Raw genomic sequence first — 25,191 nt, 5'->3', positions numbered from 1 at the left:
AAGGCAGAAGAACCAAAAAATAGACCATTCGCCAGACTTATCAGAGAAAAAGTGACAGAATCAGAAGCTTACAACAATCTACAAAATAGGCTTTATAGTAAAGGCATCCAAAACTAATCGAGTGCTACATACATGCAAATAATAGGAATCAGTGTGCCCTTGGTCCCCTCCACAGAACACACATAAAATCCAGTTACAAATATATACTCGGGGAACAATATCTCATAGCCGATCTACCATCACAATGTAAAAGCTAATTTAAATGCATCCAGGAATAGAAAAATATAACAATAGCATAGAATCCAATAATGACTATAGGTCTAACATTAATGCCTTACCTTACAAATGTCACTGCCTTTGTCACTGCCTCTGCCTTCGAGAAGTAGGACCACCCATATTGAATCCCCACACCAACAGTTCAATCACATGGTATTGAATTAACATAATAACAAACTATAATAAATCCAAGGAACAAAAAGGAATCAAATGGTAATATAAAACTGTGTTCTATGCTGAAAAATATTCTTCTCTTATTATAACATAAAGTAGGTCAATTATATACCTTAGATTAGTGTGTTTTAATCTAACTTAATTAGGATAAGTTCAATGGTAATGAACATGGAGTTCCAACATAATTGTTAATTTCTCATAATAAAAACGTTGACGAAAGTTCTATCTTTAACCATATTGTACTATATTATAACCTACCAAATTGCACGAGTTCAGTGATGGGTCAGACAACAACTCCTGCTTCACCATTAGACTAAAGCAGATAAGTTTATCTCACAGCCCTCTCACAATAGAGTGGTAGTGTACCCTGTAGTACCATCACAGCTCTGATTGAAGTTGGTAACTAATAAATGGTAAAAAATAATTTGATTTTTTTTAAAAAAAACTTGAACATTTTGCTAGAATAAAACTTTCTGCGACAACTGAAGCTGGCAAGGCAAGTTCCAGGTTATGGAAGATGAAACTCAGAATAAAAGGCATTGACAGAGAAATTGCATATTTACGTTGGTAAGGATTCAAACATATTGTATCATATTTGATTCTTAATATGCAGAAGCGGAAAACAAAGTAAGAGATTGAACATAAAATCCCAAGCGTCATATAAATGAGTTCTAGGATGACAACAGATCTTGCAAGTAATCTTTGCATTTAATAATTGCCATCATGTTGGTGATTAAAATGCATGGTTAAGACGAACAGTTGGGAGGAGTGCCCCTTTAATGTTCAGGAAAACATGATCCAGGCATAGATAAAACAGAACTTGTCAAATGGTCACATGTTAGACGCCTTAACAAAGCTTGAAAATTTGGAGGACTCATTTTTCAGCAGAGCTTGGGGGCTTCCTTGTTCCACCTGCCAGAGAGAATGAGAAAGATTAGTTTATAAATGTGCAAAAGCTCTAACTTCAGTTAATAACATCAAATGTTAACTATATTCTGTCATTGATTAGTGGGTTAAGTACATTTTTTTTCTTGATAAAACATCAGCAAGCACCTGTGTATGTAAGGGAAGAATAAACAACAACTTCCACAACTATGTTTTTCAAGCTGATAATTAACATGTCAAGGCTTGCTTTTCTACAGGTTAATTGAATTTCCTCTTATCTTTCTAGTGTTGTGGGCCAGGATCCAATTTTAGGTTGTAAATAGCCCTGAACCCCCAAAATTTTAAAATCAAACCTATAATGATACCAATAAAAAAATTACTGCTCTCGTGTATTAGCTAGGGGGAATAGCATGGTACTTTTGGTGTTGAATGGAAAAACTTGTTATCATCATTGCTATCTTCTAATAAATTCATTCTGCTGCTCCAATGCCAGTCCTTTTTTAGATACTACTCAATATGTATGCATGTAGCTAACAACTGTAGGTATAATCCTTAACCAACCAAAGAGCTTCTAAAAAACAAATAATTAGGAGGATAGCTAACAATCATCTAATGAGCTCAAAGAATTAAGAATGTAGTGGATTAAATAGTAATTTTGTAGTTAGTTTTTAATTGTTAATTGATTTTAGTTTCTTTTCTTTTAATTGTTAATTGATTTTAGTTTCTTTTCTTGTTAATAAGTGATTTACTTATAGAGGTTTGAATTTGCAAGCTTTTAGAATACTAATGAAGTCCTTAGTTGAGCATTCTTGGAGTGAAGACCGGAGAGTCTTTGATATAATGCATGTAACAGCTCAGGTCCACCGCTAGCAGATATTGTCTTCTTTGGGCTTTACCTTTCGGGCTTTTCCTCAAGGTTTTTAAAACGCGTTTGCTAGGGAAAGGTTTCCACACCCTTATAAATGGTGTTTCATTCTCCTCCCCAACCAATGTGGGATTCTCACAATCCACCCCCCTTCGGGGTCCGTCTTCGCTGGCACTTGTTCCTTTCTCCCATCGATGTGGGACCCCCATCAAATCCACCCCCCATCGGGGCCTAGTGTCCTTACTGGCACACCGACTCGTGTCTACCCCCCTTAGGGGGAACAACATCCTCGCTGGCACATCGTCCGGTGTCTAGCTCTGATACCATTTGTAACGGCCCAGGCCCACCGCTAACAGATATTGTCCTCTTTGAGCTTTCTGTTTCGGGCTTCCCCTCAAGGATTTTAAAACGCGTCTGCTAGGGAAAGGTTTCCACACCCTTATAAATGGTGTTTCGTTCTCCTCCCCAACCAACGTGGGATTCTCACAATGCATCATTTAGCTCCAATACTACATCAATTACTCCCCACCCAAAGAAAACTCCATAAAGGTTATTTCACCATTTCCGAAAAGAAAAATATTCCTTTGCAGGTACACTAAAACTAAATCTCCCGCAAATTTTTTTGCTCATTGATGCTTATATCAGCATGTGCATATTTTTTCATTTACTCTACTTAATTTCCTCGTAACCTTTGAGGGAAGCTTTGCTGCCTCACTGTCGTCAGTAGAGTGACTGTGTGAGGAATTCTTAACCAAACCAATAGTTAGCCAAGCACATGCATTTTTTGTTCATCTGTAACGTGCTACAAGATTCTTGCCTAATCAGGAAGAAAAAGGATACTCATCTAATCAATATAATTCTACAAGGTTTGAACAAAAAAAGAACGTGCAAACCAAAATAAACATATTCAAGAATAACCAACAACTTAGAAATAAATATAGAGTGGAAAAAAGATATAAATAATTCTACAGAGACATTCATGAGCAAACTACGCATATTTAGAATTCCACAAGCAACAATCAGGGAAAAAAAGACATGCAAATTTTTTCATAGATGTATATGTGCAAAAGTATTATTTCATGAAATGCCATGTTCATTAAGATATCTTAAAATGCGAGGTTGTATACCAGGATCCCATAGTCAAGAATCAGAATATCATCCATGTTTAAGACGGTGGAAATACGATGGGCAATCGTGACCACTGTTATCCCTCTGCATTCATTGGATATAGCATTTTGCAGCAATGATGCTGTCTGAGTATCAACGTTTGCCGTGCACTCATCCAAACAAAGCACCTGAAAATATTTATGTCAGGATCTCCTCACAATTAAGCATCCACATATACAAGCCCCAGAAGTTTTAACATAAGCTAAAATGAGGAATACTATGATTTTCCTCTCTTTTTTTTGTTCTTGTTCTTTTTTAGTAAGAAACATGCACTTTCTATAACAAGAATGAAAAGTACAAAACGGAAGGGGCCATGGAGTTACATATGATAAAAAGTTAAATTTTATTTTATCACACACTACTATATGATAAAAAAAAAGTCGAATTTTCCTCCTCACCTTAGAAGACTTGAGAAGTGCACGTGCAAGGCAAAGAAGCTGTCGTTGCCCAACAGAAAACGATAACCCAGATTCCTTAACATGAAAATCCAATCCTCCAGCTGCTTCAATTTCCCTCTTGATATAACATCTTTCAAGAGCTTCCAAAATTTTTTGATCGTCATACAAGTGGAATGGATCCAGATTTTCCCTGCGCATTAGGAAAAAATATAAAGACAACTGAACTAAATAAGTCCGAAATTTCAGAGTTGAAGGTTAAATAAGCACAAACTTCTAAAGGAATTGTTCAATCTATTTCAAATAGGAATAACTGTTAACTGATTAAATTAAATTGAAGAAAAAAACATAAACAATATTTAGGACGAAAGCATTTCATTTAAGCACCTTAATGTTCCTTCAAACAAAAATGGAGTCTGAGGAACAACAGCAAAGCGCGTGCGTAGATCTCTAACAGGAACTTCAGCAATATCTATCCCATCCACCAGTATGTGCCCGGCACATATTGGCATAAGGCGGAATAGAGAATTCAAGATACTAGACTTTCCAGCACCTGTTCTACCAATTATGCCTACCTATTAGAAAAAAGAGATGATATCAATAAATATAAGCAAAACACAATGCAATAGTTTAAGAATATAAACCAGGCAGCTAGGAAGCGGTAGGAAAAACAAGATAAAAGCAGAAGTTTTCATCCCAACGAGCATCCATCCCTTTATCCGTCTTTATTTTTTTCACACACCTGTGCTCCTCCCAAGATTGTAAAAGAAATATCACGAAGTGCTGCTGGCAAAGATGGTTTATATCTCAAAGTAACATTTTGAAATTCAATTCTTCCTTGATATGGCCATTCTGAATCTAAGCATCGGCATCCATCCAAATCTTCTTGAGGAATGTCAATATACTAAAAAAAATGGACATAAATAAAACATAAATTACTGAATAAATTTTCTTGAATTTGCACAAAGAAGAAGTTTTTTATTCATACCTGAAGAGCTCTTTCCATAGAAACCATTTCTTTCTCTGTTTCAGTAAAACTTGTCAAAAAGTTCCCCAACAAGGAAACAATTGGAGCAGCATATGAAAGTGCCAGTCCAACCTATCTAGCAAACAATGTAGATGCTAATTAATCACTCTATTTCATAACATTGAAAAATAGAATTATAATGTTAAACCACCACCAAACTTGATGGGTTACTCCCCTTCACTTGTGTGCCCAGAAATGACCACAAAGCCCAACAAGAGGAGGAGATGACATTACAGATTTGAACACAAAAATTAATGTTTTGGTTCATGTTAAATCACCACCAATCCAAAAGTTAATAGGTTATGAAAAACTTAATCTTATATCAATACTTCAACATATACCCTAAGAAGAGAAATAATAAAAAAAGAGGATAAGAGATGCATAATCTTTGTATATATCCACTGCAACCACTTAGCTAGATGGGCCTCACTTTAACTTTCAAGTTGCATATGCCCAAAGCGCAAAACTCAATTGGTCGCAATTACAATATAAACTCCCACTTCATTAGATGAGAATCCCCACCCTCTTCAAAAACTTTATCCCTCTTAATCTTGAGCCCGGAAATGACCTCAAAGATTGAATTATATGCTTGACACTGCACTACAAGTTAACATCATCTTGTCCATTGACCAAATTTAAGTTTTAAATAAATAAGAAAGTCAGATCATACCAGGCCTGGTGTACCAAAGTTTATTGAGAGATTTCCTAGAGATCCAATAACAGCCGTAACCGCAATAAACGAGATGATCGAACCTGCTAATAACTGAAAGTAAAAGCTAATTACTACAACAATAAAAAAAAGATCCCAACTACTTTCTTCCATACCCTGATCAAATAGAAAAACTGAAATCGACAAAAAAAAAAAAAAAATGCAACTAAAAAAAAAAAAAAACTATACATACAGAAAGGTTGTTGACGTAGTCCAGAAGCTTGGATTCCATATATGTCTACTAATTTATTTTAGCTTTTAGATTAATTAATTAATGACTAATTCTTTTGTTTTGGGCTCAGAATTTCTGCCCAGGTTTTGACAGTTAAACAGATAGGTTCCCCCTTTATATCTGATAGTATTTAAACACTGTATTTAGGCTGTAAATTTGGTTTTTCACATCAATAAAAAATGTTTACATCAGTTGTTACGGAGGCTTAGACTACAAATGTTGCATATTGGATAAAGTCTTGATAGATGTAGATCTACTTATTAGAAATGCAATCGATTGACTGTGTGCTTGAAAAAGATATTAGGTCATAAACACAATGCTTTTCATTTAAATCTACCTGAAGTCGGAGGGATAGCCACAAACTTGCTGTTGTTTCTGAGAAACTGGTTTGTTGATACAATATGATATGCTTTGTGAATCTTGTGAAAAAGAAATCCTGTATCAATCAAGTTCTATAAATAGAAAAATACTAATGCCAAAAGTAATTAGTTGAAACAATTTTTTGAACTCAGAACATCCATCAAGACTAAATAGCATCAATGCCTCAAGAAATTATGAGATATCGAACACCAAATCAAGATATTATTTGATACCATGCACTCAAGAATGATTTGCAACATGATAGAGAAAATTTTAAACGCCATAAGAGAATGGTGACACTTGCAAGTCATGATGTATGTGAATTTCTAAGTGAATAAAGCTTTAGCGTAATGCCTGTATGAAGATTACGCATCTCTTGCCCTTGATTCATAATAATTTCACTCGGCCAAATTTTTTCTTAGAATTTCTTACAATCCTAGAACCTGCTAAAAGGTTAAAACTTAAAAGTAATGGCTAAATAACCGTTAAATTGTTAATGGAGAAATGGCTACTAGCTGTCTCTCTAGCTAAATAAAAACTACTAACTTCCTAAATCAATTTCACCCACTAAGAAAATTCAAGCTATAGCTTCCATTGTTTCTGTTATAATTGAAGCTTTTCTTTTCTTCTTCTTCTTCTTCTTTATTTTATTTTATTTTGTTTAATTTTTGTATTCACTGGTGGCCTTATAAGTAATAACAGGAAATAACTATGATTGAACGTGGGACCTCCATAACTTAATAGATTAATAAGATTGAATATTCAAGTAACAGTTTTTCTTAGAAACTTTATATAGGATACAAAATACCACCTCACACTTGAACGCTCTAATAGTTGCAGACCCATCAAGAATCTCGGTAAAAGAGGAATATATGGGAGAACGGGAAACACTATCGAGCCGTCTCAATTCCCGAGCTGTGGACCTGTAAAAGAACTGCAAAGTTTTTAATTATGCAAGCAGAGGTCAAATTCTATCTCTCTTGAGTACAATAATGTTATAAGCTAGTAAACAAAGAAAACAAAGAAGACAACACAACAACTTAAATAGCATACAACTCCGAGTAGGAAGAATTGACGACTAGTCGCGTTCCCCTACAGTACATTCTGAGATATTACAGATCACAGGCGTAGACATGATTCTGCTGAAACATCATACACTTAGAAGATACAATAAGAAACTAGACATCATGAAAGCAATAAAGTAATACAACACAAGGGGTTTGGCATGCAACAGGCATGCGGCCATGGGCAACACGCCTTGGACAAGCATGATTGTGACACATTGCTCTAAGGCCTAAAAGGATCAGAAATATCTACGTCAATCAATTGGTGCTGATTCCTTGTGTAATTTATTCCCTAGCCTATTTAACCTATCTTTTGAAATATGCATCTGTTAACTCAATATTCTATTTTAACATTATAATCTCTCACAATTTTCGTTTCCGAAGGCTCCATAATTGGGCTCGTTACTCAGCTAGTCAACTGCCTTTCTTTGCTATTATTTGAAGCATCTAATTAGAAAAAAAAAAAAAAAAAAAAAAAAAAAAGAGGAAGTTCAAAGCAGCGACAAAGCTTGGGAGGAGGTATGAACTGTGACTCACTACTTCCATTTGGGTGTTCCCAACAAAATTTTTTTACAACTATCTTTTTTCTATTATTATTGTTAACAACTGGAACCAATTACTATCCTAGTTTTTATTTGAGGCTACTTTTCTTTGCCTGTTTCATTTTTCATGTGGCCCTATCTTGTTACTCTCATTACTATAGCTATTTCCGCATCCCCAAGGAAATAGCATTATCTGCTTTGCTAATGTATATACACTTCGACAAAAGGATTAAAGACAGCCATCAAAATTAAAATTTGAGTATTGGGGTACAATGTATTTAGCTAAAATGATATTTGATGCATACCTGAAGCTTACTGTAGATATACCCGAATGGCAGGAGCAACAACAAGAAGAACACCTAAACAAATAAATATAAGCGTTGAAACAATTTTTATCTAATAATGGTTTTTTAAGAAAAAAGGAGTTCACATCCAGCAAAGTATTAAGAAATTTGGTAGGCACCTGTACATATGAAAGGACTATTGCAATTCCCAACAAGCCAACAAAATTCGCTAGGAGGATGTTGAGGATGAATGGAAGAGAATCGTCGATAGTATAGAGATCAGAAGACAACCTGCAAAAAGAAACAATTATTCGAGGCATGAGGAGAAGGGAGGAGTTCTATGTTTCTCATTGTCCTCAACTAACCTGTTCAGGATTCGTCCGCCTGGTGTTTGATAAAAAAACTGAATAGGTGCATGAATAAGCTTATTCAACAATGTATCATGCACCTTTACTGCAGCTTGCAAGCCACCAAATGCAAATGAGAATGCTCTCAGCAAAGTAAAGAATGAGTTTATTATGCAAAAGATGCAAAGAGTAACCTGCAAAAATTTGTAAGGCATCAGAAAGAAAAAAGATATAGGCAAGCCTTAACAATATAAGGCAAACTTTCAAGCACTTCTACATGAAGATAGTTTGCCTGTGCAAATGAAAAAGGTTTGAGACGATGAAAATATTCTATGACATTCCCAAAAGAGATATGTACACAAGTGTACAAGTTTAACCTTAAGTAGGAGAAAGTAAAAAAGATAATAAAGGACAAGACAACTAATGTATTTACAAAAAAAACATAACTATACTAATCTAACAGCTATAACACTCCCCCCTCAAGCTAGAGCATAGATGTAAATCATGCCCAACATAGTAGAGAAATAATCTATTTGTGAAGATATCTCCTAATTGCTCTCCAGTCTTCACATATCTTGTGGATACCAAACCTTACTGAATTGGGTTCTGCTAACAAGTAATCAGCCTTAACAAATTACGAGTTAACCAACAATTAGATAAAGGTTGTAACAGACTGCTGATTGGTTCACCAAAGTGAGAGCGCAAGTAGATAATCAAAAAGATTATTTCAATTATGGGAGGAACTACAGCTAGAGATTTCTTCAATTTCAGTAATTAACTACTATTCTACATAGCAATAATGATTTGATCAAGACAAATAAAAATGCAGAGAAGTGTAAGTGCTGATTACTAGGTAAAAGGTTGTTGGACTATCCATCTGACTTCTTCCTGCGGCGTCGACCCAAAAGGAAAGCCAAAGATCATTCCCGTTGCGTGAGGCTTGCATTAAAAATGCAGAAATGCATATAATGATTGTAATGAACCAACCACAAAATGCTGCATAGTTCCTGGAATTGTTGTCACCAAATATTTCAAAAACTACCGACGATAATTAATAAATTATTACTAAAATTAACTTAAAAAACCATTTTTTGAATTGCTCTGTTTAGTGAAGCTGAGTAAACTGTTAATGCTTACTTGTATACACTGAATTGAACTCTGCCCTCTTTCCGCATCTCATCATCAATAGTCTCAGTTACTCCATTTGGAGTATTCATGTCATTTTTCTCATCAACCAAATGTTTGTGAGTATCAGTTCTCTCAATTATTTGGCCGTTTTGTCCTTGAATACGTACGGTTGTATCAAGTTCATTCGACTTGGAAAAAGCAACATAAGATGAACCCGACAAGTTGGATGGATTTCCAACCCACTTTAGCTTTCCTTTATCCATTACAATAACCATATCAGCAGAATATATTGCCTGTGGAAGATGGGGGAAAAGTTTCTGAGAATGCCTTTGTTAATATCAAAGTAAATCGAATCAATATTTTATTCTCTCGTAATCTCAATGAGTACAAAAGGGTATTGATTAAATTAAATAGAAGAGCAGTCAAAAGGTGAATGGGGTAGAGACAAATCACAGACCTTAGTTCAAACAAAAATACTTCCTAACATTCTGTCTTTAATTCTGATTATGGTTGGAACAAAACCAAAAATGTTTCTTTTAACCTCTATTTTGGCTGTGCAACAATCCAATTTGTTTAAGGTTGAAGAAGAAATCCTAATAAGACCCCCAAAATGATAGTCAATAGCATCAAAGCAACCACGAGTACAGAAATTCAAGGGTAATTCAAAAAATTCAGAAATCTGAAATTCCTTGGTTAATTAGGATTAGGATTGGTTTGCTTAGTCAATTCAATGGTGAATTAGAATAAGAATTCGTTTGTTTTCTAGTTCTCTATAAATATAGAATTGCCCTTCTCGTATTCAATAATTTTTTATTGATAATAAATATTTGATTGTTTCTTGGAAAGAATTCTCCTCTTATCCTCTTAGACTACACCAGATATCCTCGTTTACTTATCGCTTATGCTGATTCAAAATGATCTTTATGTGCCTGTTTTCAAGTAATCAAAGAATGTTCAAGGAAAAAACCTGATGATTATGAGTACTAAGTATGCGTGTTCTTTTCTGTGCCAAAGGACCCAAAATGGCATTACGTAATATCCAATCAGCAACTTGTGCATCTACGGCACTAAGAACATCATCAAGCATAAGAATATCCACTCCATGATAAAGAGCCCTGTGAGTTGCAAAAGTCAAAATGATGTTTTATAAGAATTTAAAAAAAAAAAAAAAAATCACATTAGTAAAGATAAATTTCAAATTGGAGCACATAAAGACAGCATAACCTTGCCATGGCTAATCGGGCCCTCTGGCCCCCAGATAAGTTGACCCCTCTTTCTCCAATATGAGCCATGTCACATCCAGCCATTAATGAAATATCAACATCTAGAGCACAAGCCCATAAAGTATCCCAGTATCTGCTCAAATTGAATTCAACAAGTTTATGAATCAAAAGCTTGTGGATTGAAATCAGAGGAAATTTTATTGAACCTAAAAGAATAAGAAGAAGAAAAGAACAGGCTTCATAAGATAATTGAAACAAGCAATCTTGTAATACACTGCACAGATTCACCTTTGAGGGTCATAATCCTTTCCAAATAATATGTTATCACGAATTGTTCCAGAAAGTATCCATGGGACCTACAGAGACAAAATGGAACGTGATAAGATTCTTTTTCCAAAATGTATGCATAACAGGTCAGTTCTCAGACAAGAACAAAAACCTGGGATACATATGAAATCGATCTGGTTGCATGTACAGAACCATGTAGAAGCCGCATTTCTCCCAGGATTGCACTCAATAAGGATGTTTTTCCTGAACCAACCTGAATCAAATACCTTTAGAATAGATTGTGAAAAGCGAGCTATGAAGTACAAATTCACCTCATAGATTTGATAAACAAATAACTATACTGATGCTAGATTCTCAGCCAACGGCATTTATTATCATTCTAAAAAGTTGCAAATACAAGAAAATAACCTGCTAGAAAATGTAAGCCCACTATCAATTACTAACAAATAAACAAACAAAATCAGTTAACTCGAAGAAAAACTACAAAATGACCTGTATTTACACTACGCCGATTCCCTCCCTCTTGAAAGATAACTTATTCTTCAGTTTAAAAGATAAAACTTATTCTTCAGTTTAAAAGATAATCAAGACAGAAAGGATGTTTCAAACTGATTTCTACCAAAAGAAATCAAATTTAAAATGTCTTCTTCAGCTCACCAAAATAACAGTTCAATTGTTAATCGAACACTCATACAGTTGATATCAGTTTCGGTGGGTTATGTTAAAAAAATAGTAGACGCTCGTGGGGTGGAAACTTCATTTCCTGCTGTCAAATTCTTACTTGCTGTCATCATTCTTGATCAGGATCATTCTCTCAATCCAATACTAAAATGATTCAATCTACAATTTGTAAAACTCCAAGAATTCTCAACCAAGAGAATTATTAATATAAGAACTTTCTTTTATATTCAAGAGTGTCTAGACCAATTTGTGCATCACTCGATTAATCTCACCGGAAAAATTCAAGACATGATGTAGTAAGATTAGTGATTAATTAGATATTTAAGTCAATTCCACGGTTAAATAGGATTAAGATCAGTTTGTTTATCATGTTGGTTAATGAGGATTAGGATTTGTTGAAGGATACATTTCAGGTCCCTACCCGGAAAGGTGAGCCCTTGCCCTTATATGAGGTTAGATTACATGGGTATACAAGATAACAAAAAACTTACTAACTAAAATTAAAAACTAAATAAATAGACAATACAAAAAATTACAAATAGAACCCTAAATCAAACTTATCATGAAAATTTCATAAAGCTTACCTCTCCAATAACGGCAACAAAGGAACCGTTGTAGATCTCCAGAGTCAAATTATTTAATAAAATATTTGGTTCTACTTCCTTGCTGCTGGACCAAGAAGAACATGCATTAGACATGAAAACTGCAGTTTCTTTAACATCAGATTCTGCCTGGTCATTGTTAATAATTGGGGAAGGAGAAATATTTGTTCTATCTGGTTCAATGCAAGATAGAAATCTCGTCAATCGTCGAAGAGATATGATGGCCTGGCCATGTATTTGAAAAACTAATTAGAAGAAACATATAATGAGAGCTCAACAAAATTAAAGTCATGGGTCATAAAAAAGCTTACATCAATCATTCCATTAATGACCCAAGGAAATGAATTTAGAGGAGAAATCAAAGTGTTAAATAGTGCCAGGCAGGTGAAAACCTGAAATTAAGGTTGGTAAAAATAATACAATAAATGCATTTTCCTGGAAAGATCAACTATTAGGGGGAGTGCAGAAAAGGAGTTAACAGGATATGAAGTACTAAACATATACGACGAGTACAGAGGATACGGTCAACAAAAAAGTAAACAGAAAATATAAAAAGAAGAGAAAGAAGAAAAGATACCGTTGCAGCATCAAGTTTATATCCCAACAGTGAGAAAAGTCCAAATGTAAACAGAGAAAACAGGGTTGGTGTAGTAGCCCAAAAGAATACGCACCATGCATCTAGGTACTTCCGTGTCTGATAATATAAATTAAAATGTTATCAGATAATATACAAGCATGGTTCATAGGCCTAATTAATCATGGACCCATATCGACAATGAAAGAATTTTCTTACACTCAAATAGGAGACTTCAAGAGATCTTGTCTTCATCAACCAGTCAGAAAAAAGCAGCTCCCACCCATGTGTCTTCAAAGTATGAATGTGAGTCAATATTTCTCCGGTTCTCCTTATTCTATTAAAGAGTAACATAAATCATCTGAAGAAAACTCTATTGAACTATTAACTTTAAGCTCTCTCACAGTTATTCACTTAGATGACTTTTCATTATTTAGTCTAATTATTATCCCAAAACGTGTTGGTATAAATATATATATAGCCAATTGAGATCATCTTTGATTTTTTTCAAGGCAAAAGGATATCAAAGGAAGAAAGACTTGATTATTTCAATTTTTCTAACAATGAAACTTTTCAGTGATGGAATGAAACGAGACTAATTCTCTACAGCTTTTTGGTGTGCTCACTCAGACTATTGCAGTTGCAACTATCCCATTGTTGATATCTATCGTCGTTGGAAAGTTTTTCATTTAGAATAAAAGAAATTCTATGTGTTTACTTTTTCGTCTTCAAGTTTCTGATGTTGGCAGTTGATTGGAATAGTTAAGCAGGGTCATGAGACTTTTGTAAACTTTAAAAGGAGACCTTGCTAGGCAGGTGATTTTTTTTTTTTAACTTTCAAGCATATCGGACTTATTTCTTGTTATACAGGTTTTCATCCAGAAGTTTGTACTTGGTAACTTTTCACTACTTGAATAAAAAAATTCACTACTTGAATAAAAAAAAATTCTTCTCCGACTGAGTGAGTTGAGAGACAAAGGATGTACAGCTACCCAAGCCTACTCTGCTCAAACAAGCATGTGACCTCACATTTCTCAATGAACTGGAGAGAAAAATGATGATTTGCCCATACAAATTGCAATTTTTATTCAAATAGTATAACTTTAAAAAATAACACATACATACATAATCACAAGCATTAACATGTCAATAAAAAGAATACGAAATAGTTAGAGAAAATGAAAATTAAATATGTCCAAGAAGTTATAATTTCACAGGCTTAAAAAAGGTAAAATATTTCTTATTCAAATAGAGAAAAAGAGCATCGAATATTTATAATTATGCAAAATTTAAAACAGAGATTTAAAGCATTCTGAAACAAAGATGTCCATGCAATTATACTTCAAAAGTTTAGTCTCCTTCACTCAGAATACTAAGTTTTTAATACTTTTGGTTCTGCTTAGTACTGAAGCTTACAGGAAAAAACAATAAATAATCTAATTTTGTACTGTTGCTTGAAGTTCTGATGGTAGAATTTCCGAGAGTCGGGATGTCAAATACAGACATGTTACAGAAACTAAATTATTTGTGCCTTGCTTTGAAACAAAAGCACAAGTTTTGGGGGAACAGAGAGAGAGAGAGAGAGAGAGAGAGAGAGAGAGAGAGAGACAAACATTTAACCAAACGCAAAAAGCACCCAAATATCTGTAAAAATTATGCTCTTGTACACGATTGGTCTTTTCATTGGTAATTTTAACATCTACAACAATGTGGAGAATGGAGAAGATAAATACCTTTCATCTTTTTGCTTCATCATTTCCTCAGTAGCCCTTGCTATCATTTCAGATATCCACTTATTCACTAGTCAATTTATATGAATATTTGGTGAGCATAAATAAAGTAACAGATACAGCATTGACAGAAGTAACATTGGACAACTCTAGAAAGAAAAGATTAAAATAAGTTTAGATGGTATGCTACAGAAGCAAGGAAGGTTAAGGTATACCTGGAATGAGTAATATGGTTATTGCAATTCCAGAAAGAAAGGCAAATTTGACTTGAACGTATAACAAATACAATGCGACTCCTATTTGCAAAGGCAGGCTGAAAGTATTTAAACGTTACCACGATTAAAAATAAATCCAAATCCTCTCTCACACTTCAACAATTATTTCTCAGAATAACACGACTTTTAGTCCAACAAAAGAGAATAAAAAGGAAATAATAGTTGAACCACTAGGCCAGCTATAACAATTGGATCAATTTCATATTTAAAATTATGCCATATTTAAAGCTATAATATGTGATTAGATCCCTCTGGAGGAATTACTCCCCCCTCCAGGCTGTCTGTTTTTTCTCTAAAACAAACCCAGATTGAACTCAAAAAAAAAAAAAAAACAGGTTTCTTATCTTTAAAAAAAGGCATAATATAACATAAATTTTAATAATTAAATCTCACATCAAACCCTGACATACATTTATGTACATTGACTTTACGTTTGGGATAATTGATAATCTAGTATAGTTTCATGTGGATTGACATTTTTTTTTATTTCTGAGCTGCGTTGCATGCACCTCGACTAATTTCACAAGACAATCATGTGATAACTTCACTTGATTGCCAAAGAAACATTCAGGATGTTACATCCCAAGTGGCCACCAAGATTTGAACTTGCTCTAAACTCTTTACTTTTTCACCACCTCCCATAACCACTAGGAAATCTATAGTGTTGTTATCAATAACATTTATAATGAAATTGCACCATTTCAATTTAAGCTAACATCAAGATAAGATTGTGGATGAATGTGGAAAAGGCTTGAGCGAATCACCTAGAAAGGTTTTAATAAGAAGCCAGTAGGGCATAAGATATTAATTATTGTGTTTCCTGTTATGTGGGAATATTTTTAAGGCATTAGTAGAAAAAAGAAAAGGAATTTAGGAGGTATACAGCTTGAACTTTATATCATCAGGTTACTGACTAGAATTAAACACTAGTGGGAGTCTATTGAAGATCTTTGGGATAGAATTGTTTTTGCTACTTTTTGTTAATCTAAAATGTAAAGCTTTTCAGAAAAATTATTTCCTCTACCAATTTGATATTTAGATGTGCAAATCTTACGTCTTTTTTTTTTTTTTTTGGAACAAAAGATAAGTGTCATTACCTCCACATATCATGAAAACTGTTGCACAAGTTGACAGTTCTATCAGTATCAACAGACATAAAAGTCTGAATCTCTCCAGAAGAAAATTGTGATCGTTCTGCTAAGCTAATGGATAGACACTGTAGTAAAAGTAATTCGTGCTTAAAGCCAAATTTTGAAAGAAACGTATATAGTCAGTCACAGATTATGTATTGTTTAAAAAATAAAGAGGTCATTCTAACAAGAAATACAAGAAATGAAAAGGGCTTTACATTTCCTTAACATCGCGGACTAAAATATGATGAACAAATTGTATATAACTACAAGCAATGGAGGAAAATTAGTATTGAGAAATACTACCTAAAAAGGATTCACTTTAGCCTATTAGTTGGATAGAATATTGGCCATATCCACACAAGTCATACAGCTATTAGGTTTGAGACTTCCGAGGCACACGCCACAAACAGGCTTCATTAACAAAACCTTGCTTTTCCTAAGTGAGGCACAGGGGATGCGCCTTGGGTCTAGGCTCACACCATAGTGGCTTTTTAAATCACTGGTTATCTCCTATTTGAAAAGGTAAGAATAAAAAATAGAGAAAAAAAGACCAAACCCAAAAGTTTTCTATTCAAAACAAGTCGAACAAAATGCATTCAATAACATGAAACCCCATAAAGAAAATCATGACCTAAAAAATACATCTTTTAAGTGTGTTCCAATCATAAAAAGACACTGCGTTTGCACTGCCAAGGTAAAATTTTGAATAATAGGAGGAAGAATGCTTACTTTCTGGTAGATGATGGTCATGATACTAGATCGTAACTTTAGCTTCAGTTTGGACAGATGGAAAGTGTATTGGGTATCTAAAAATGATCTGCACAATGAAACCAATAATTACTAATTTTCAGTTAGATGACAATGAAGGGAAAAAAAGTATGTAGATGCCTGCAACTGGCCAGTAATTTGCACGCAATATAATCAAGCAATATCGATGAGATCCTGAAAGTATAACTTTCGAAGAAAGTAGGAACAATTTTTTTTTTTTTTAACAAGAAAGGAAACTTTTCAAAAAAGGACAAATTTAAAGAAAACAGCCATTTAAATTGCGACAACATTTGCTTGTTCCCTCTTCTTCAATTCTTTTTAGATTTATGCTCTACTCTGAGTAAAGATTTTCCTGAGTAAAGGCATGGTGAAAATTAATTAGGAGTGACCGGTGTGCTTTCTTCTAGAACTCCTAATAGTATTTGGATTGAAGAAGCATAAAAAGAATTCCATATTGGACAAGAAGTTACAATTATGTACCACCTTGCTAATACCAGCATTTTTGGGAAATGAATGAACTTATTGTGTATACTACAACCAAATCATACTTTTACTTGCATAAAAAAAAATTACAAGTTCCTCGGGGTAACTCCACCTTTAGCTACTTCATTTATGAATTTCATAGTTATAAAAATGCATGGCCTGATAAGATACACCATTTTTTTGTATTGAATAACAATATAGAATTTTATTCAATCTTAGTACTTCATGACCATTAGATATTGAATTCCATATTGGAATGAACCAATTAAGTTTTTTTGACCTTAATCCAGCATTCAAATTTAAGCATGTAAGCACTACTTCCTGCCATTTCAGTGTGGAACAGAGAGCATCTGATTGCTCGGCATTTTCACAACGAATGAGTGCTTGGTCAGCGCAGAAAGGGTTTAACAAGCATAAATGCTCAGATGGGTCTGAGGCTTTTTGTAATCTTGTACCAATCATTGTGAAATTGCTTTCGAGTGATGACAACAGCAATGATCCATGGGAAAGGGAAAGGTTCAGCGGGATGGACGGGAGTCCACAATTTTCAAAACAGAGGATATAAGAGCAGCTTTAAATGTAAACTTTAGTCTATGAGAGCCACCTTGACAAGCATTCCTTTTTGTCCTGGTCTTATCGACCCAAAAGTTCTATTCTATAAAACATTCTTCCTTGAAGAATTTTGAGGTGGTGACAAAGGTTCTGAAGGTGGCTACCAGCCATTTCAAAGATTCTCATTGCAATGTGATGAAGAAAGTTGTCTCCGGAGTACTTCTATATCCTGACTCTAGTACCTGCGTATCTCTTATCGACCTCAATTGAGTAAATCTTCCTTTCAATGATGGTTGTACATTTCTTCAATGAAGGGGATGACACCATGGAGTTTGTGGGAATATGATCAGAAGAGGGTGGGAAGGGTTGAACGGGTGAGAGTCATCTTTGTTGCTGGTTGGGGCTGATGGAAATGATGGAGAAGAAGAGGGAAGGATAAAAGGAGGGTGATGGCGAAGTTTTATTCAAAATAAGAAGCAAAACTAAAGAAAAGGGGTCCTTTTATCAGAGAGATATTCGTATCCTGTAATTTTACCTACCAAGTTAATTTGTAGTTGGTAGGATTTTTTCTATTTTTAAGTTTGCTACGTAAAGTTGATCGTTTGTAACTTTTCAAATCTCAATGAAAAGTTTTGTTTATTGTCAACAAATGAAGAAAGATTTTAACTAAATTACTTTGGTGGTGAAAAAACTGCAAAGCCTAAAATCAGTTTCGTCTCTTTCCTTGAAGTAGTAAATAAATATCACAGACGAATAAAAAAAGAATGACAACGTAAATCATAAATGATATATAATGAAAAGAACAGCATAAGGCAGCCAAAATGTTAAAGAGTTACTTGAAGATAGAGGTGAGGCCCAAAGATATTGCAAGAAAATAGCCATCGGATGTCCTGCTACCTGAATAAATAAAAGTATAAATGTCATTGAATCATCTTGCCAATAAAAAATTTATGCAACGGTGATCGAACTCTCAGAACAGCATATGACATCTTTTTTTAAAAAAAATCCTTTCTTAAACTAGTAAGCATTGTATTGAGGATGAAGATAAGCACCGCAAGCCACGGGTCTTTCGTAGTAATAAAGAAGTTATTGTTTATGTCTGCCCCGTGGTTCTATACCTACTTCGCTAATGTAAAGAACACTAAACTGTGCGAACGAAATGTAAAGCAACATTTTGTCAGTGGAATAATAGAAAGACTTGTAAAAGTGTGCAAAACTATTTGATGTAAATATGAATGACCAGGGGGTAAAATGGAAGAATAGGGAGGATGTCAAATATTCATAAACCAGTGACAAAGAAAAGATCAGGTATGTAAGAACCTTGTTGGAGAAAACGAATCAACCGATTGAGAAGCATTGGTCCAACAAAACTAAGACAATCATTAAGCACCTGAACAAGGTAAAATATATATCTAGTCAATGAATGAGATCAAGTTATGGACAAAGTAATGTTATTGCATGTTGCTAAAGCCAAAAATGGTTACTGACTATGTTTTAAATATGTTTTTCTTTATGTTTTTGACAAGAAACTTTCATATAATAATCAAAAAGCAGGGCAACAACTCAACAGCCTAAGGGCTGGGGGATGAGAGAGCCCCCACTCAAGGACCTACTTACAAACAGCCTTCTAATCGGTAAGAATCATGGAGAGGGGGAAATTATTTTATGTTTTAAATATGTAAGAAAGAAAGTATGAATTAGAAGCTTCAATCACGTCTACAACCCTATAAAATGAAAGCCTTGCACACTTAAGATAAGCAAGTACCTTCAGTAAACCAAGAGAGACATATGGCCAACCATATGCACGACAGATTGCCCAAAAAAACGATGGATTTGAACCATTCCTCGAATATTGACCTTTCCAGCAGATTAACAACTTGTTGTGGCAGAAAGAGGGATCCATATCAGTTGGAAGCTGCAACAGATCTTCAAAACTCAACTGCTTTTTAACACCGTCGTTCATAACTGACATGATAGAATTGAATGTCAAAAGATTCCAACAGCTTTGCTTATCTTCCTTCTGAACCAATAAAACACAATAATCAACTAGCTATCATAATTCACGTGAGACAGAAGAGTATTAATTAAAAGGCATATTCATCAAATGATAGCAAACTTAAACGAAACAACAATATGGTTCTTGATCTAAGGGCACAAAGGATAGAAGAAAAGGTAACACAAGCAGAATTAGTAGACATCTTTAGTCAAGATTGATCGATGATCATAGAAAGCAAGGAACACCCGAATGCAACTAAGGTTTGAGATCCTATCTTTTAGCAATTTTTCCATACAAAGCATTTCAACTGATCAGAAAGGAGATGAAAAGGAATGCAAAAGATAAAGCTTCTTTCTTACATGATTTCCCATAAGACTTTCCTCTAAGTCCACATCCACAGATAGAAGTGAATCTTCCATTGAACTGCATACAGTCAAAATAAAGATTTCCTGAGTAGAGAATTGATGTGTATAACATACATAGAACTTACGGAATATCACAAATGATACAGAAGATAATATATTTCATTTCGTTAGAAGTTCATCTCAAAGTTGGACACAAAACGAGATAATTTCTCATCCAAACACAAAGGTTTATGACTCTGGAAGAGTAATATATGAGCTCAACTCGTTAAAGCCTATACTCTCATCTAAGAGGTCAAAGTTTCAAATTTTCACTTCTATTTTTATTTAGTTAAGTAATTAATTTTTGGGTTAATTACTTTATTAGTATTTACATTTTCTTGTGAGGCTATACAATTTTGTGGTCTGGTAAGAGTTTCACCATTACCATCTTGTGAACAACATAACCATTGACCACAAAACATAGCATGGCTCGTAGAAGCTCGAGGACAAGGACAAGGAGATCAAACAGAGAATGGGATCCCCTATTGAGCTGATGATGATGATGAAAAGAAAGCTTCTGTAAAGAGTTCTAAAATTCTTCATTGAAAAAAAAGTCTACGCAAATGAAAGAAGCATAGGAAAGAGTAAACCGATAGCAGCTCATTCAACATTACACTGAAACTAAAGAATCTGAAGGAGGAAGGAGAGTCAATCCTCGCAAGAAAATGCTTCACGTAGGTTCGATCTGCCGACATTAATGGAAATGATCATTCTTTCAAACGAGAAAAATGCCAATGGCTGATCAACTAAAGGAAGAAACAGCATTGGACTTGTATTGTCGAGTATCGAGATGAAGAACAATTCTACATCCATTTCAGCTGCCGTAGTTGTATGAAGCTTCAAAATTTGCAGCTCTACAGTGTTGATGGAAGTCCTTGAGCATGCAGAGGAGGGGAGTGTGTCAGCTAGCTGGAGGAGGAAGACGAAACAGAGTTGAAGCTACTGTATCCTATTGGGTTGGGCCTAAGAGTTGAAGATAAACAGTTGGGTCATTGGAGAATTGGGCCGAATACAACGCCCAAGCCCATATACTGACTAGGAATTACTATATGGGCCGGTCAATGGTCTGATTCGGTGCGTTGTGGAGTGGCCAATAATAAAATATATTTCTTTTAGAAGAGATTGAGAATATTTTTAAAAAACTAAATTAATAAAAATAACTATTTTGCCATTAAAATATCCCAAAACTTTTAAAAAATTTAATAATATTATACTTATACATAAAAACATTAAAAAAAAATTAAAAAAATTAAGAAAAAAACTCAATTTCAATATATAAATACTCTTAAAACTGTTTCAAAAAAAAATTCAATAGTATTATTAATATTATTAATATTATTAAAAAGATTAAAAAACGAGCGTAAACTTTCAAAAATATCATTAATATTTTCAATCTTCTAAGAAAATTTTAAAATTTTATTGTTAATATATGGACGAAAATTAATTATTTACATTGTTGATCATTTTTCCCTCGATTTTCTTTTTCTCTTCTTCTCCAACCGATAGCTCAACAATTTCTCATCGTGTTTTTTCCCTTTCTTAAATACCCTCTTATTAACTAATCGATCAACCTTATAATATTGTCTCTATAAAATCAGTGTGTTTAAAAAAGAAAATTCATGTGAATAAAGAAAAAGAAAATAAGAACGGGTCAAAATACATTTACCACCTACCTAAGATTTAAAACTCCCTACATTTTTGTGGTAACTGAATATTATAGGATCGAACGTTTATCCCTATTAATTAAGGTACGTGTAAGATGACTAGTTCAAACGCTCGGAGATAACACTGAAATAAAACCAATATGTCAAACCGTCTTTTGAAGTTCTATGTCCACAAATTGTACCACCAATACCAAGCATTTTGGCAGGAGAAGTTGTTCATTTTGGGGGCTTGAAAATACTTAGAGAACAAACATAGTGAGACCAATTGGAAGCTCACATACCAAGCAACAACAAGAATTTGAAGCATCCCTACAAAGTGATGCCATTAGCATTAACAGAAGAGGGCCTGAATTGAATCCCTCACAACGAAACTGTCCAAGAATCACAAACCAACTAAAGGAGCATCAAGTTTTGGCTTGAATCGAGAGTGACGAGACATTTGTTTCAGAAAAGCTAGCTATATTTGATAGAGATAAGCTGTTCTTGAGCTTGATTCGGAAAAAGCTTTTACGGACGATGGGAAGCTTAACACAAGCACGACGCATCGATGTATGGATGAACATAAAGGGTATGTTCGTGAGAGTTTTCATATAATAGTAAGACATCCAAAGGTTTCGTTTCGTGAGAGGTTCACCAATACTACCTCGTGGCTAATGTAATCATTTTTATTGACCACAAATTGCAACAGATATGTGAGATCTCACATCGACGGGAGAGAAGAACGAGTGCCAGCAAGGATGTTGGGTCTCGAACGGAGGTGGATTGTGAGATCTCACGTCGATTGTAGAGGGAACGAAATATTCTTTATAAAGGTGTGGAAACCTCTCTCTAATAGATGTGTTTTAAAACCTTGAGGGAAAACCTAAAAGGGAAAGCCCAAAGAGGACAACATTTGCTAATTAACAAACAACAGAGAATTAGGAAGGAAATATAACGTTAGCATACCTGCTTTTTGCTTGCTCTGATCTGATAATGAATCCTGATGCGCCAAACAGAACATCCAACAAGATAACAAAACTGTAGTTCAGGGATCTGAGTATCTATACAAAGAAAAGAAACAAGAAACTTGTTCTTAATAGGTGCACAGTTTATCTGTTCTTGCTAATCTATCAGAGAAACCCAACTATACAGTACAGGGAAGTTCAAACAAGAATTTGAAAACAAAACTTGATTCCTCAACATAAGATCATAAATGCAGTTCATCTGAGCACCATAACACTGTTATTTCAAACTTCAAAGTGATATCTATGTCCTTCAAAGTGATATCTATGAGAAAAAATGAGTACCTCAAAATTTGCATATGTCGAAACGAAAACGAGAATCCCGAATATGGCTCTCACAATCCACCATGAACAAAGCATTTTTTTGGTAAAGATGTGTTGAAAGTTGGAACAATTTGCAAAGATTGCAGTGCATGTCTGCATATTCACAATGAAACTCATAAAACAAACAAAAAAGTTGTGCAGAATATGAACAGCTAAGGTTAGATAGCTTACCCAGACTGCAAATAGTGAAGCTGTTGTTAACCACTCATGGTATTCAACAACATCACCGGTGAGTAATTTCCTCAGAAGAAACATCATATCAAGAAGTGACAGGAATAGTCCAATGGCTGGAAGGACATACAAGAAAGTTTTTTCCAGAAAACTTTTCTGAAAGTTCTGCAAAAAGAAGATTTGCAAGAAATCAATATGAACATACCATCACTTACAACAGTCTTTAAGTTGCATAAGAACAACTTAAGTGCGTGTTACGGTTCTTATCTAGTGCCACCAAGTGCGCTTTTTGTAACGGCCCAAGCCCACCGCTAGCAGATATTGTTCTTTTTGGACTTTTTTTTTCGGGCTTCCCCTCAAGATTTTTATAACATATCTACTAGGGAGAGGTTTCCACACCCTTGTTTCATTTTCCTCCCCAACTGATGTGGGATCTCACAATCCACTCCCCTTTGGGGCAGAGCGTCCTCGTTAGCACTCGTTCCCTTCTCTAATCGATGTGGGTCCCCCTAATCCACCCCCTTTCGAGGCCCAGCGTCTTTGTTGGCACACTGTCTCGTTGGCACATCACATCACAGGAGAGGTTTCCACACCCTTATAAAGAATGTTTCGTTCTCCTCCCCAACCGATGTGTGATCTCACAATCTACCTCCCTTTGGGCCCAGTGCTCAGCGTCCTCGCTGGCCCTCGTTTCCTTCTCCAATCGATGTGGGACCCCCCAATCCACCCTCCTTCGGGGCCCAGCGTCTTTGTTGGCACACCGCCTCGCTGACACATCGCGTGAGAGGTTTCCACACCCTTATAAAGAATGCTTCGTTCTCCTTCCCAACCGATATGGGATCTCACACTTTTGATCCATGCTATGAATTTTTCCAATTTCAATTGTTTAAGATGCATAAATCATTAGGTGACCAACAAATTACTGAATCTAGCATGGAAAAAGCTCAATTTTCTCCTTAATTAACATCTTAGCTTAGTAATGAAGGAGAAATATGATAAGAGGAACATACCCTCCGTCTCCTTCCATCATTTTTCAGAGTAAGTCCGAGCAATACAGTAATGGTGACAGTCAAAACATTTACTCCAAAACCTAAGGTCGTAAGAATTGTTAAGACACAACAATTAAAGGCCAAACAGAGGCAGAGACTAGAAATCAGAGCCAAACTTCTAACATGAAAGGATATATATTCATAAAACACTTAGAAAACCGATGTCCATTCCAAACCTGCAAATACAAAAGGACAGTATCAGCCACCAGAAACTTCATATCGTTCAAATTTCAGTTCGCTACCATTCAAGGAATTGTTAATATCAATGGGAAAAGAAAAAACAAGCTAATCATCCCATGAAAACACAGCGCTTCAGAACGACAAGAATGCATTAATGGCAACAAAAATCTTAGTGAGGAGAAAATTACATAAGGAGATTGTGGGCAAACAGGGAGCAAGAACCAGCCCGCCATTGTCGTCATCGCCGCCGCTGAGTGCAAGCCCTGCACTGTTTTTTACCATAACAAAGAGAAGAACGATGGAAAACAAAATAAATTTTGGTCTGTTAGAATTTAATGGGGAAATGGGAAATGCAGTGCTGACGAGAATGTTCTGAAAAAGAAAGGCATAAAGAAAAAAAGATGGATCAAAAGAAATCTCTGAGCATTACCAGTCTCAGTCTCAGTTGCACTCCTCCACCTTCTTGGGAAATAAAATATTTAATATTCTATTTTACCTTTTTAAGGTTTTTCTTATTTATTTAATTATTTGCAGATATTATTTTAATCACTACCCTTCCATATTAATTAATTACTCATCCATTTCTAGTAGTTTAAGAATTTAAAAATAATTTAGTAAATAACACATTTTTTACGACA

The 25,191-nt window shown here is 34.8% G+C and overlaps 1 protein-coding gene across 6 annotated transcripts; it reads right to left on the bottom strand.

Annotated features, from left to right (window-relative positions):
• Positions 1-958: 958 nt before the first annotated feature.
• Positions 959-24,896, bottom strand: ABCC13 (multidrug resistance-associated protein 11). 6 transcript variants are annotated; one of them, XM_023668179.2, is made up of 36 exons: positions 24,742-24,894; positions 24,509-24,549; positions 24,335-24,422; positions 23,325-23,489; positions 23,115-23,246; positions 22,774-22,868; positions 20,120-20,183; positions 19,530-19,784; positions 19,085-19,154; positions 18,601-18,661; positions 16,691-16,778; positions 15,926-16,044; positions 14,769-14,866; positions 14,557-14,623; positions 13,043-13,160; positions 12,827-12,943; positions 12,561-12,641; positions 12,232-12,474; positions 11,118-11,219; positions 10,967-11,034; positions 10,680-10,811; positions 10,423-10,570; positions 9,465-9,748; positions 9,178-9,334; positions 8,346-8,521; positions 8,160-8,271; positions 8,002-8,055; positions 6,902-7,024; positions 6,068-6,166; positions 5,460-5,552; positions 4,751-4,861; positions 4,505-4,666; positions 4,150-4,337; positions 3,766-3,955; positions 3,328-3,495; positions 959-1,362 (listed from the first exon to the last, which is right to left on the bottom strand). In XM_023668179.2, exons 1-36 carry the CDS (start codon positions 24,793-24,795, stop codon positions 1,282-1,284), a joined length of 4,404 nt encoding a protein of 1,467 aa, XP_023523947.2. In that variant the 5' UTR covers positions 24,796-24,894; the 3' UTR covers positions 959-1,281. The 6 variants fall into 6 exon arrangements, with proteins under 6 accessions (XP_023523947.2, XP_086977520.1, XP_086977522.1 ...); XM_087121394.1 differs by having other exon boundaries at positions 19,530-19,781; XM_023668182.2 differs by lacking the exons at positions 959-1,362; positions 3,328-3,495; positions 3,766-3,955; positions 4,150-4,337 and having other exon boundaries at positions 4,527-4,666; positions 4,751-4,865; positions 24,742-24,896.
• Between the last annotated feature and the right edge of the window lie 295 nt (positions 24,897-25,191).

This window comes from Cucurbita pepo, chromosome 2 (assembly GCF_057944985.1).
Source record: "Cucurbita pepo subsp. pepo isolate OVF chromosome 2, ASM5794498v1, whole genome shotgun sequence".
Classification (NCBI taxonomy): domain Eukaryota; kingdom Viridiplantae; phylum Streptophyta; class Magnoliopsida; order Cucurbitales; family Cucurbitaceae; genus Cucurbita; species Cucurbita pepo.
This window is presented reverse-complemented; position numbering and strand designations above follow the sequence as displayed.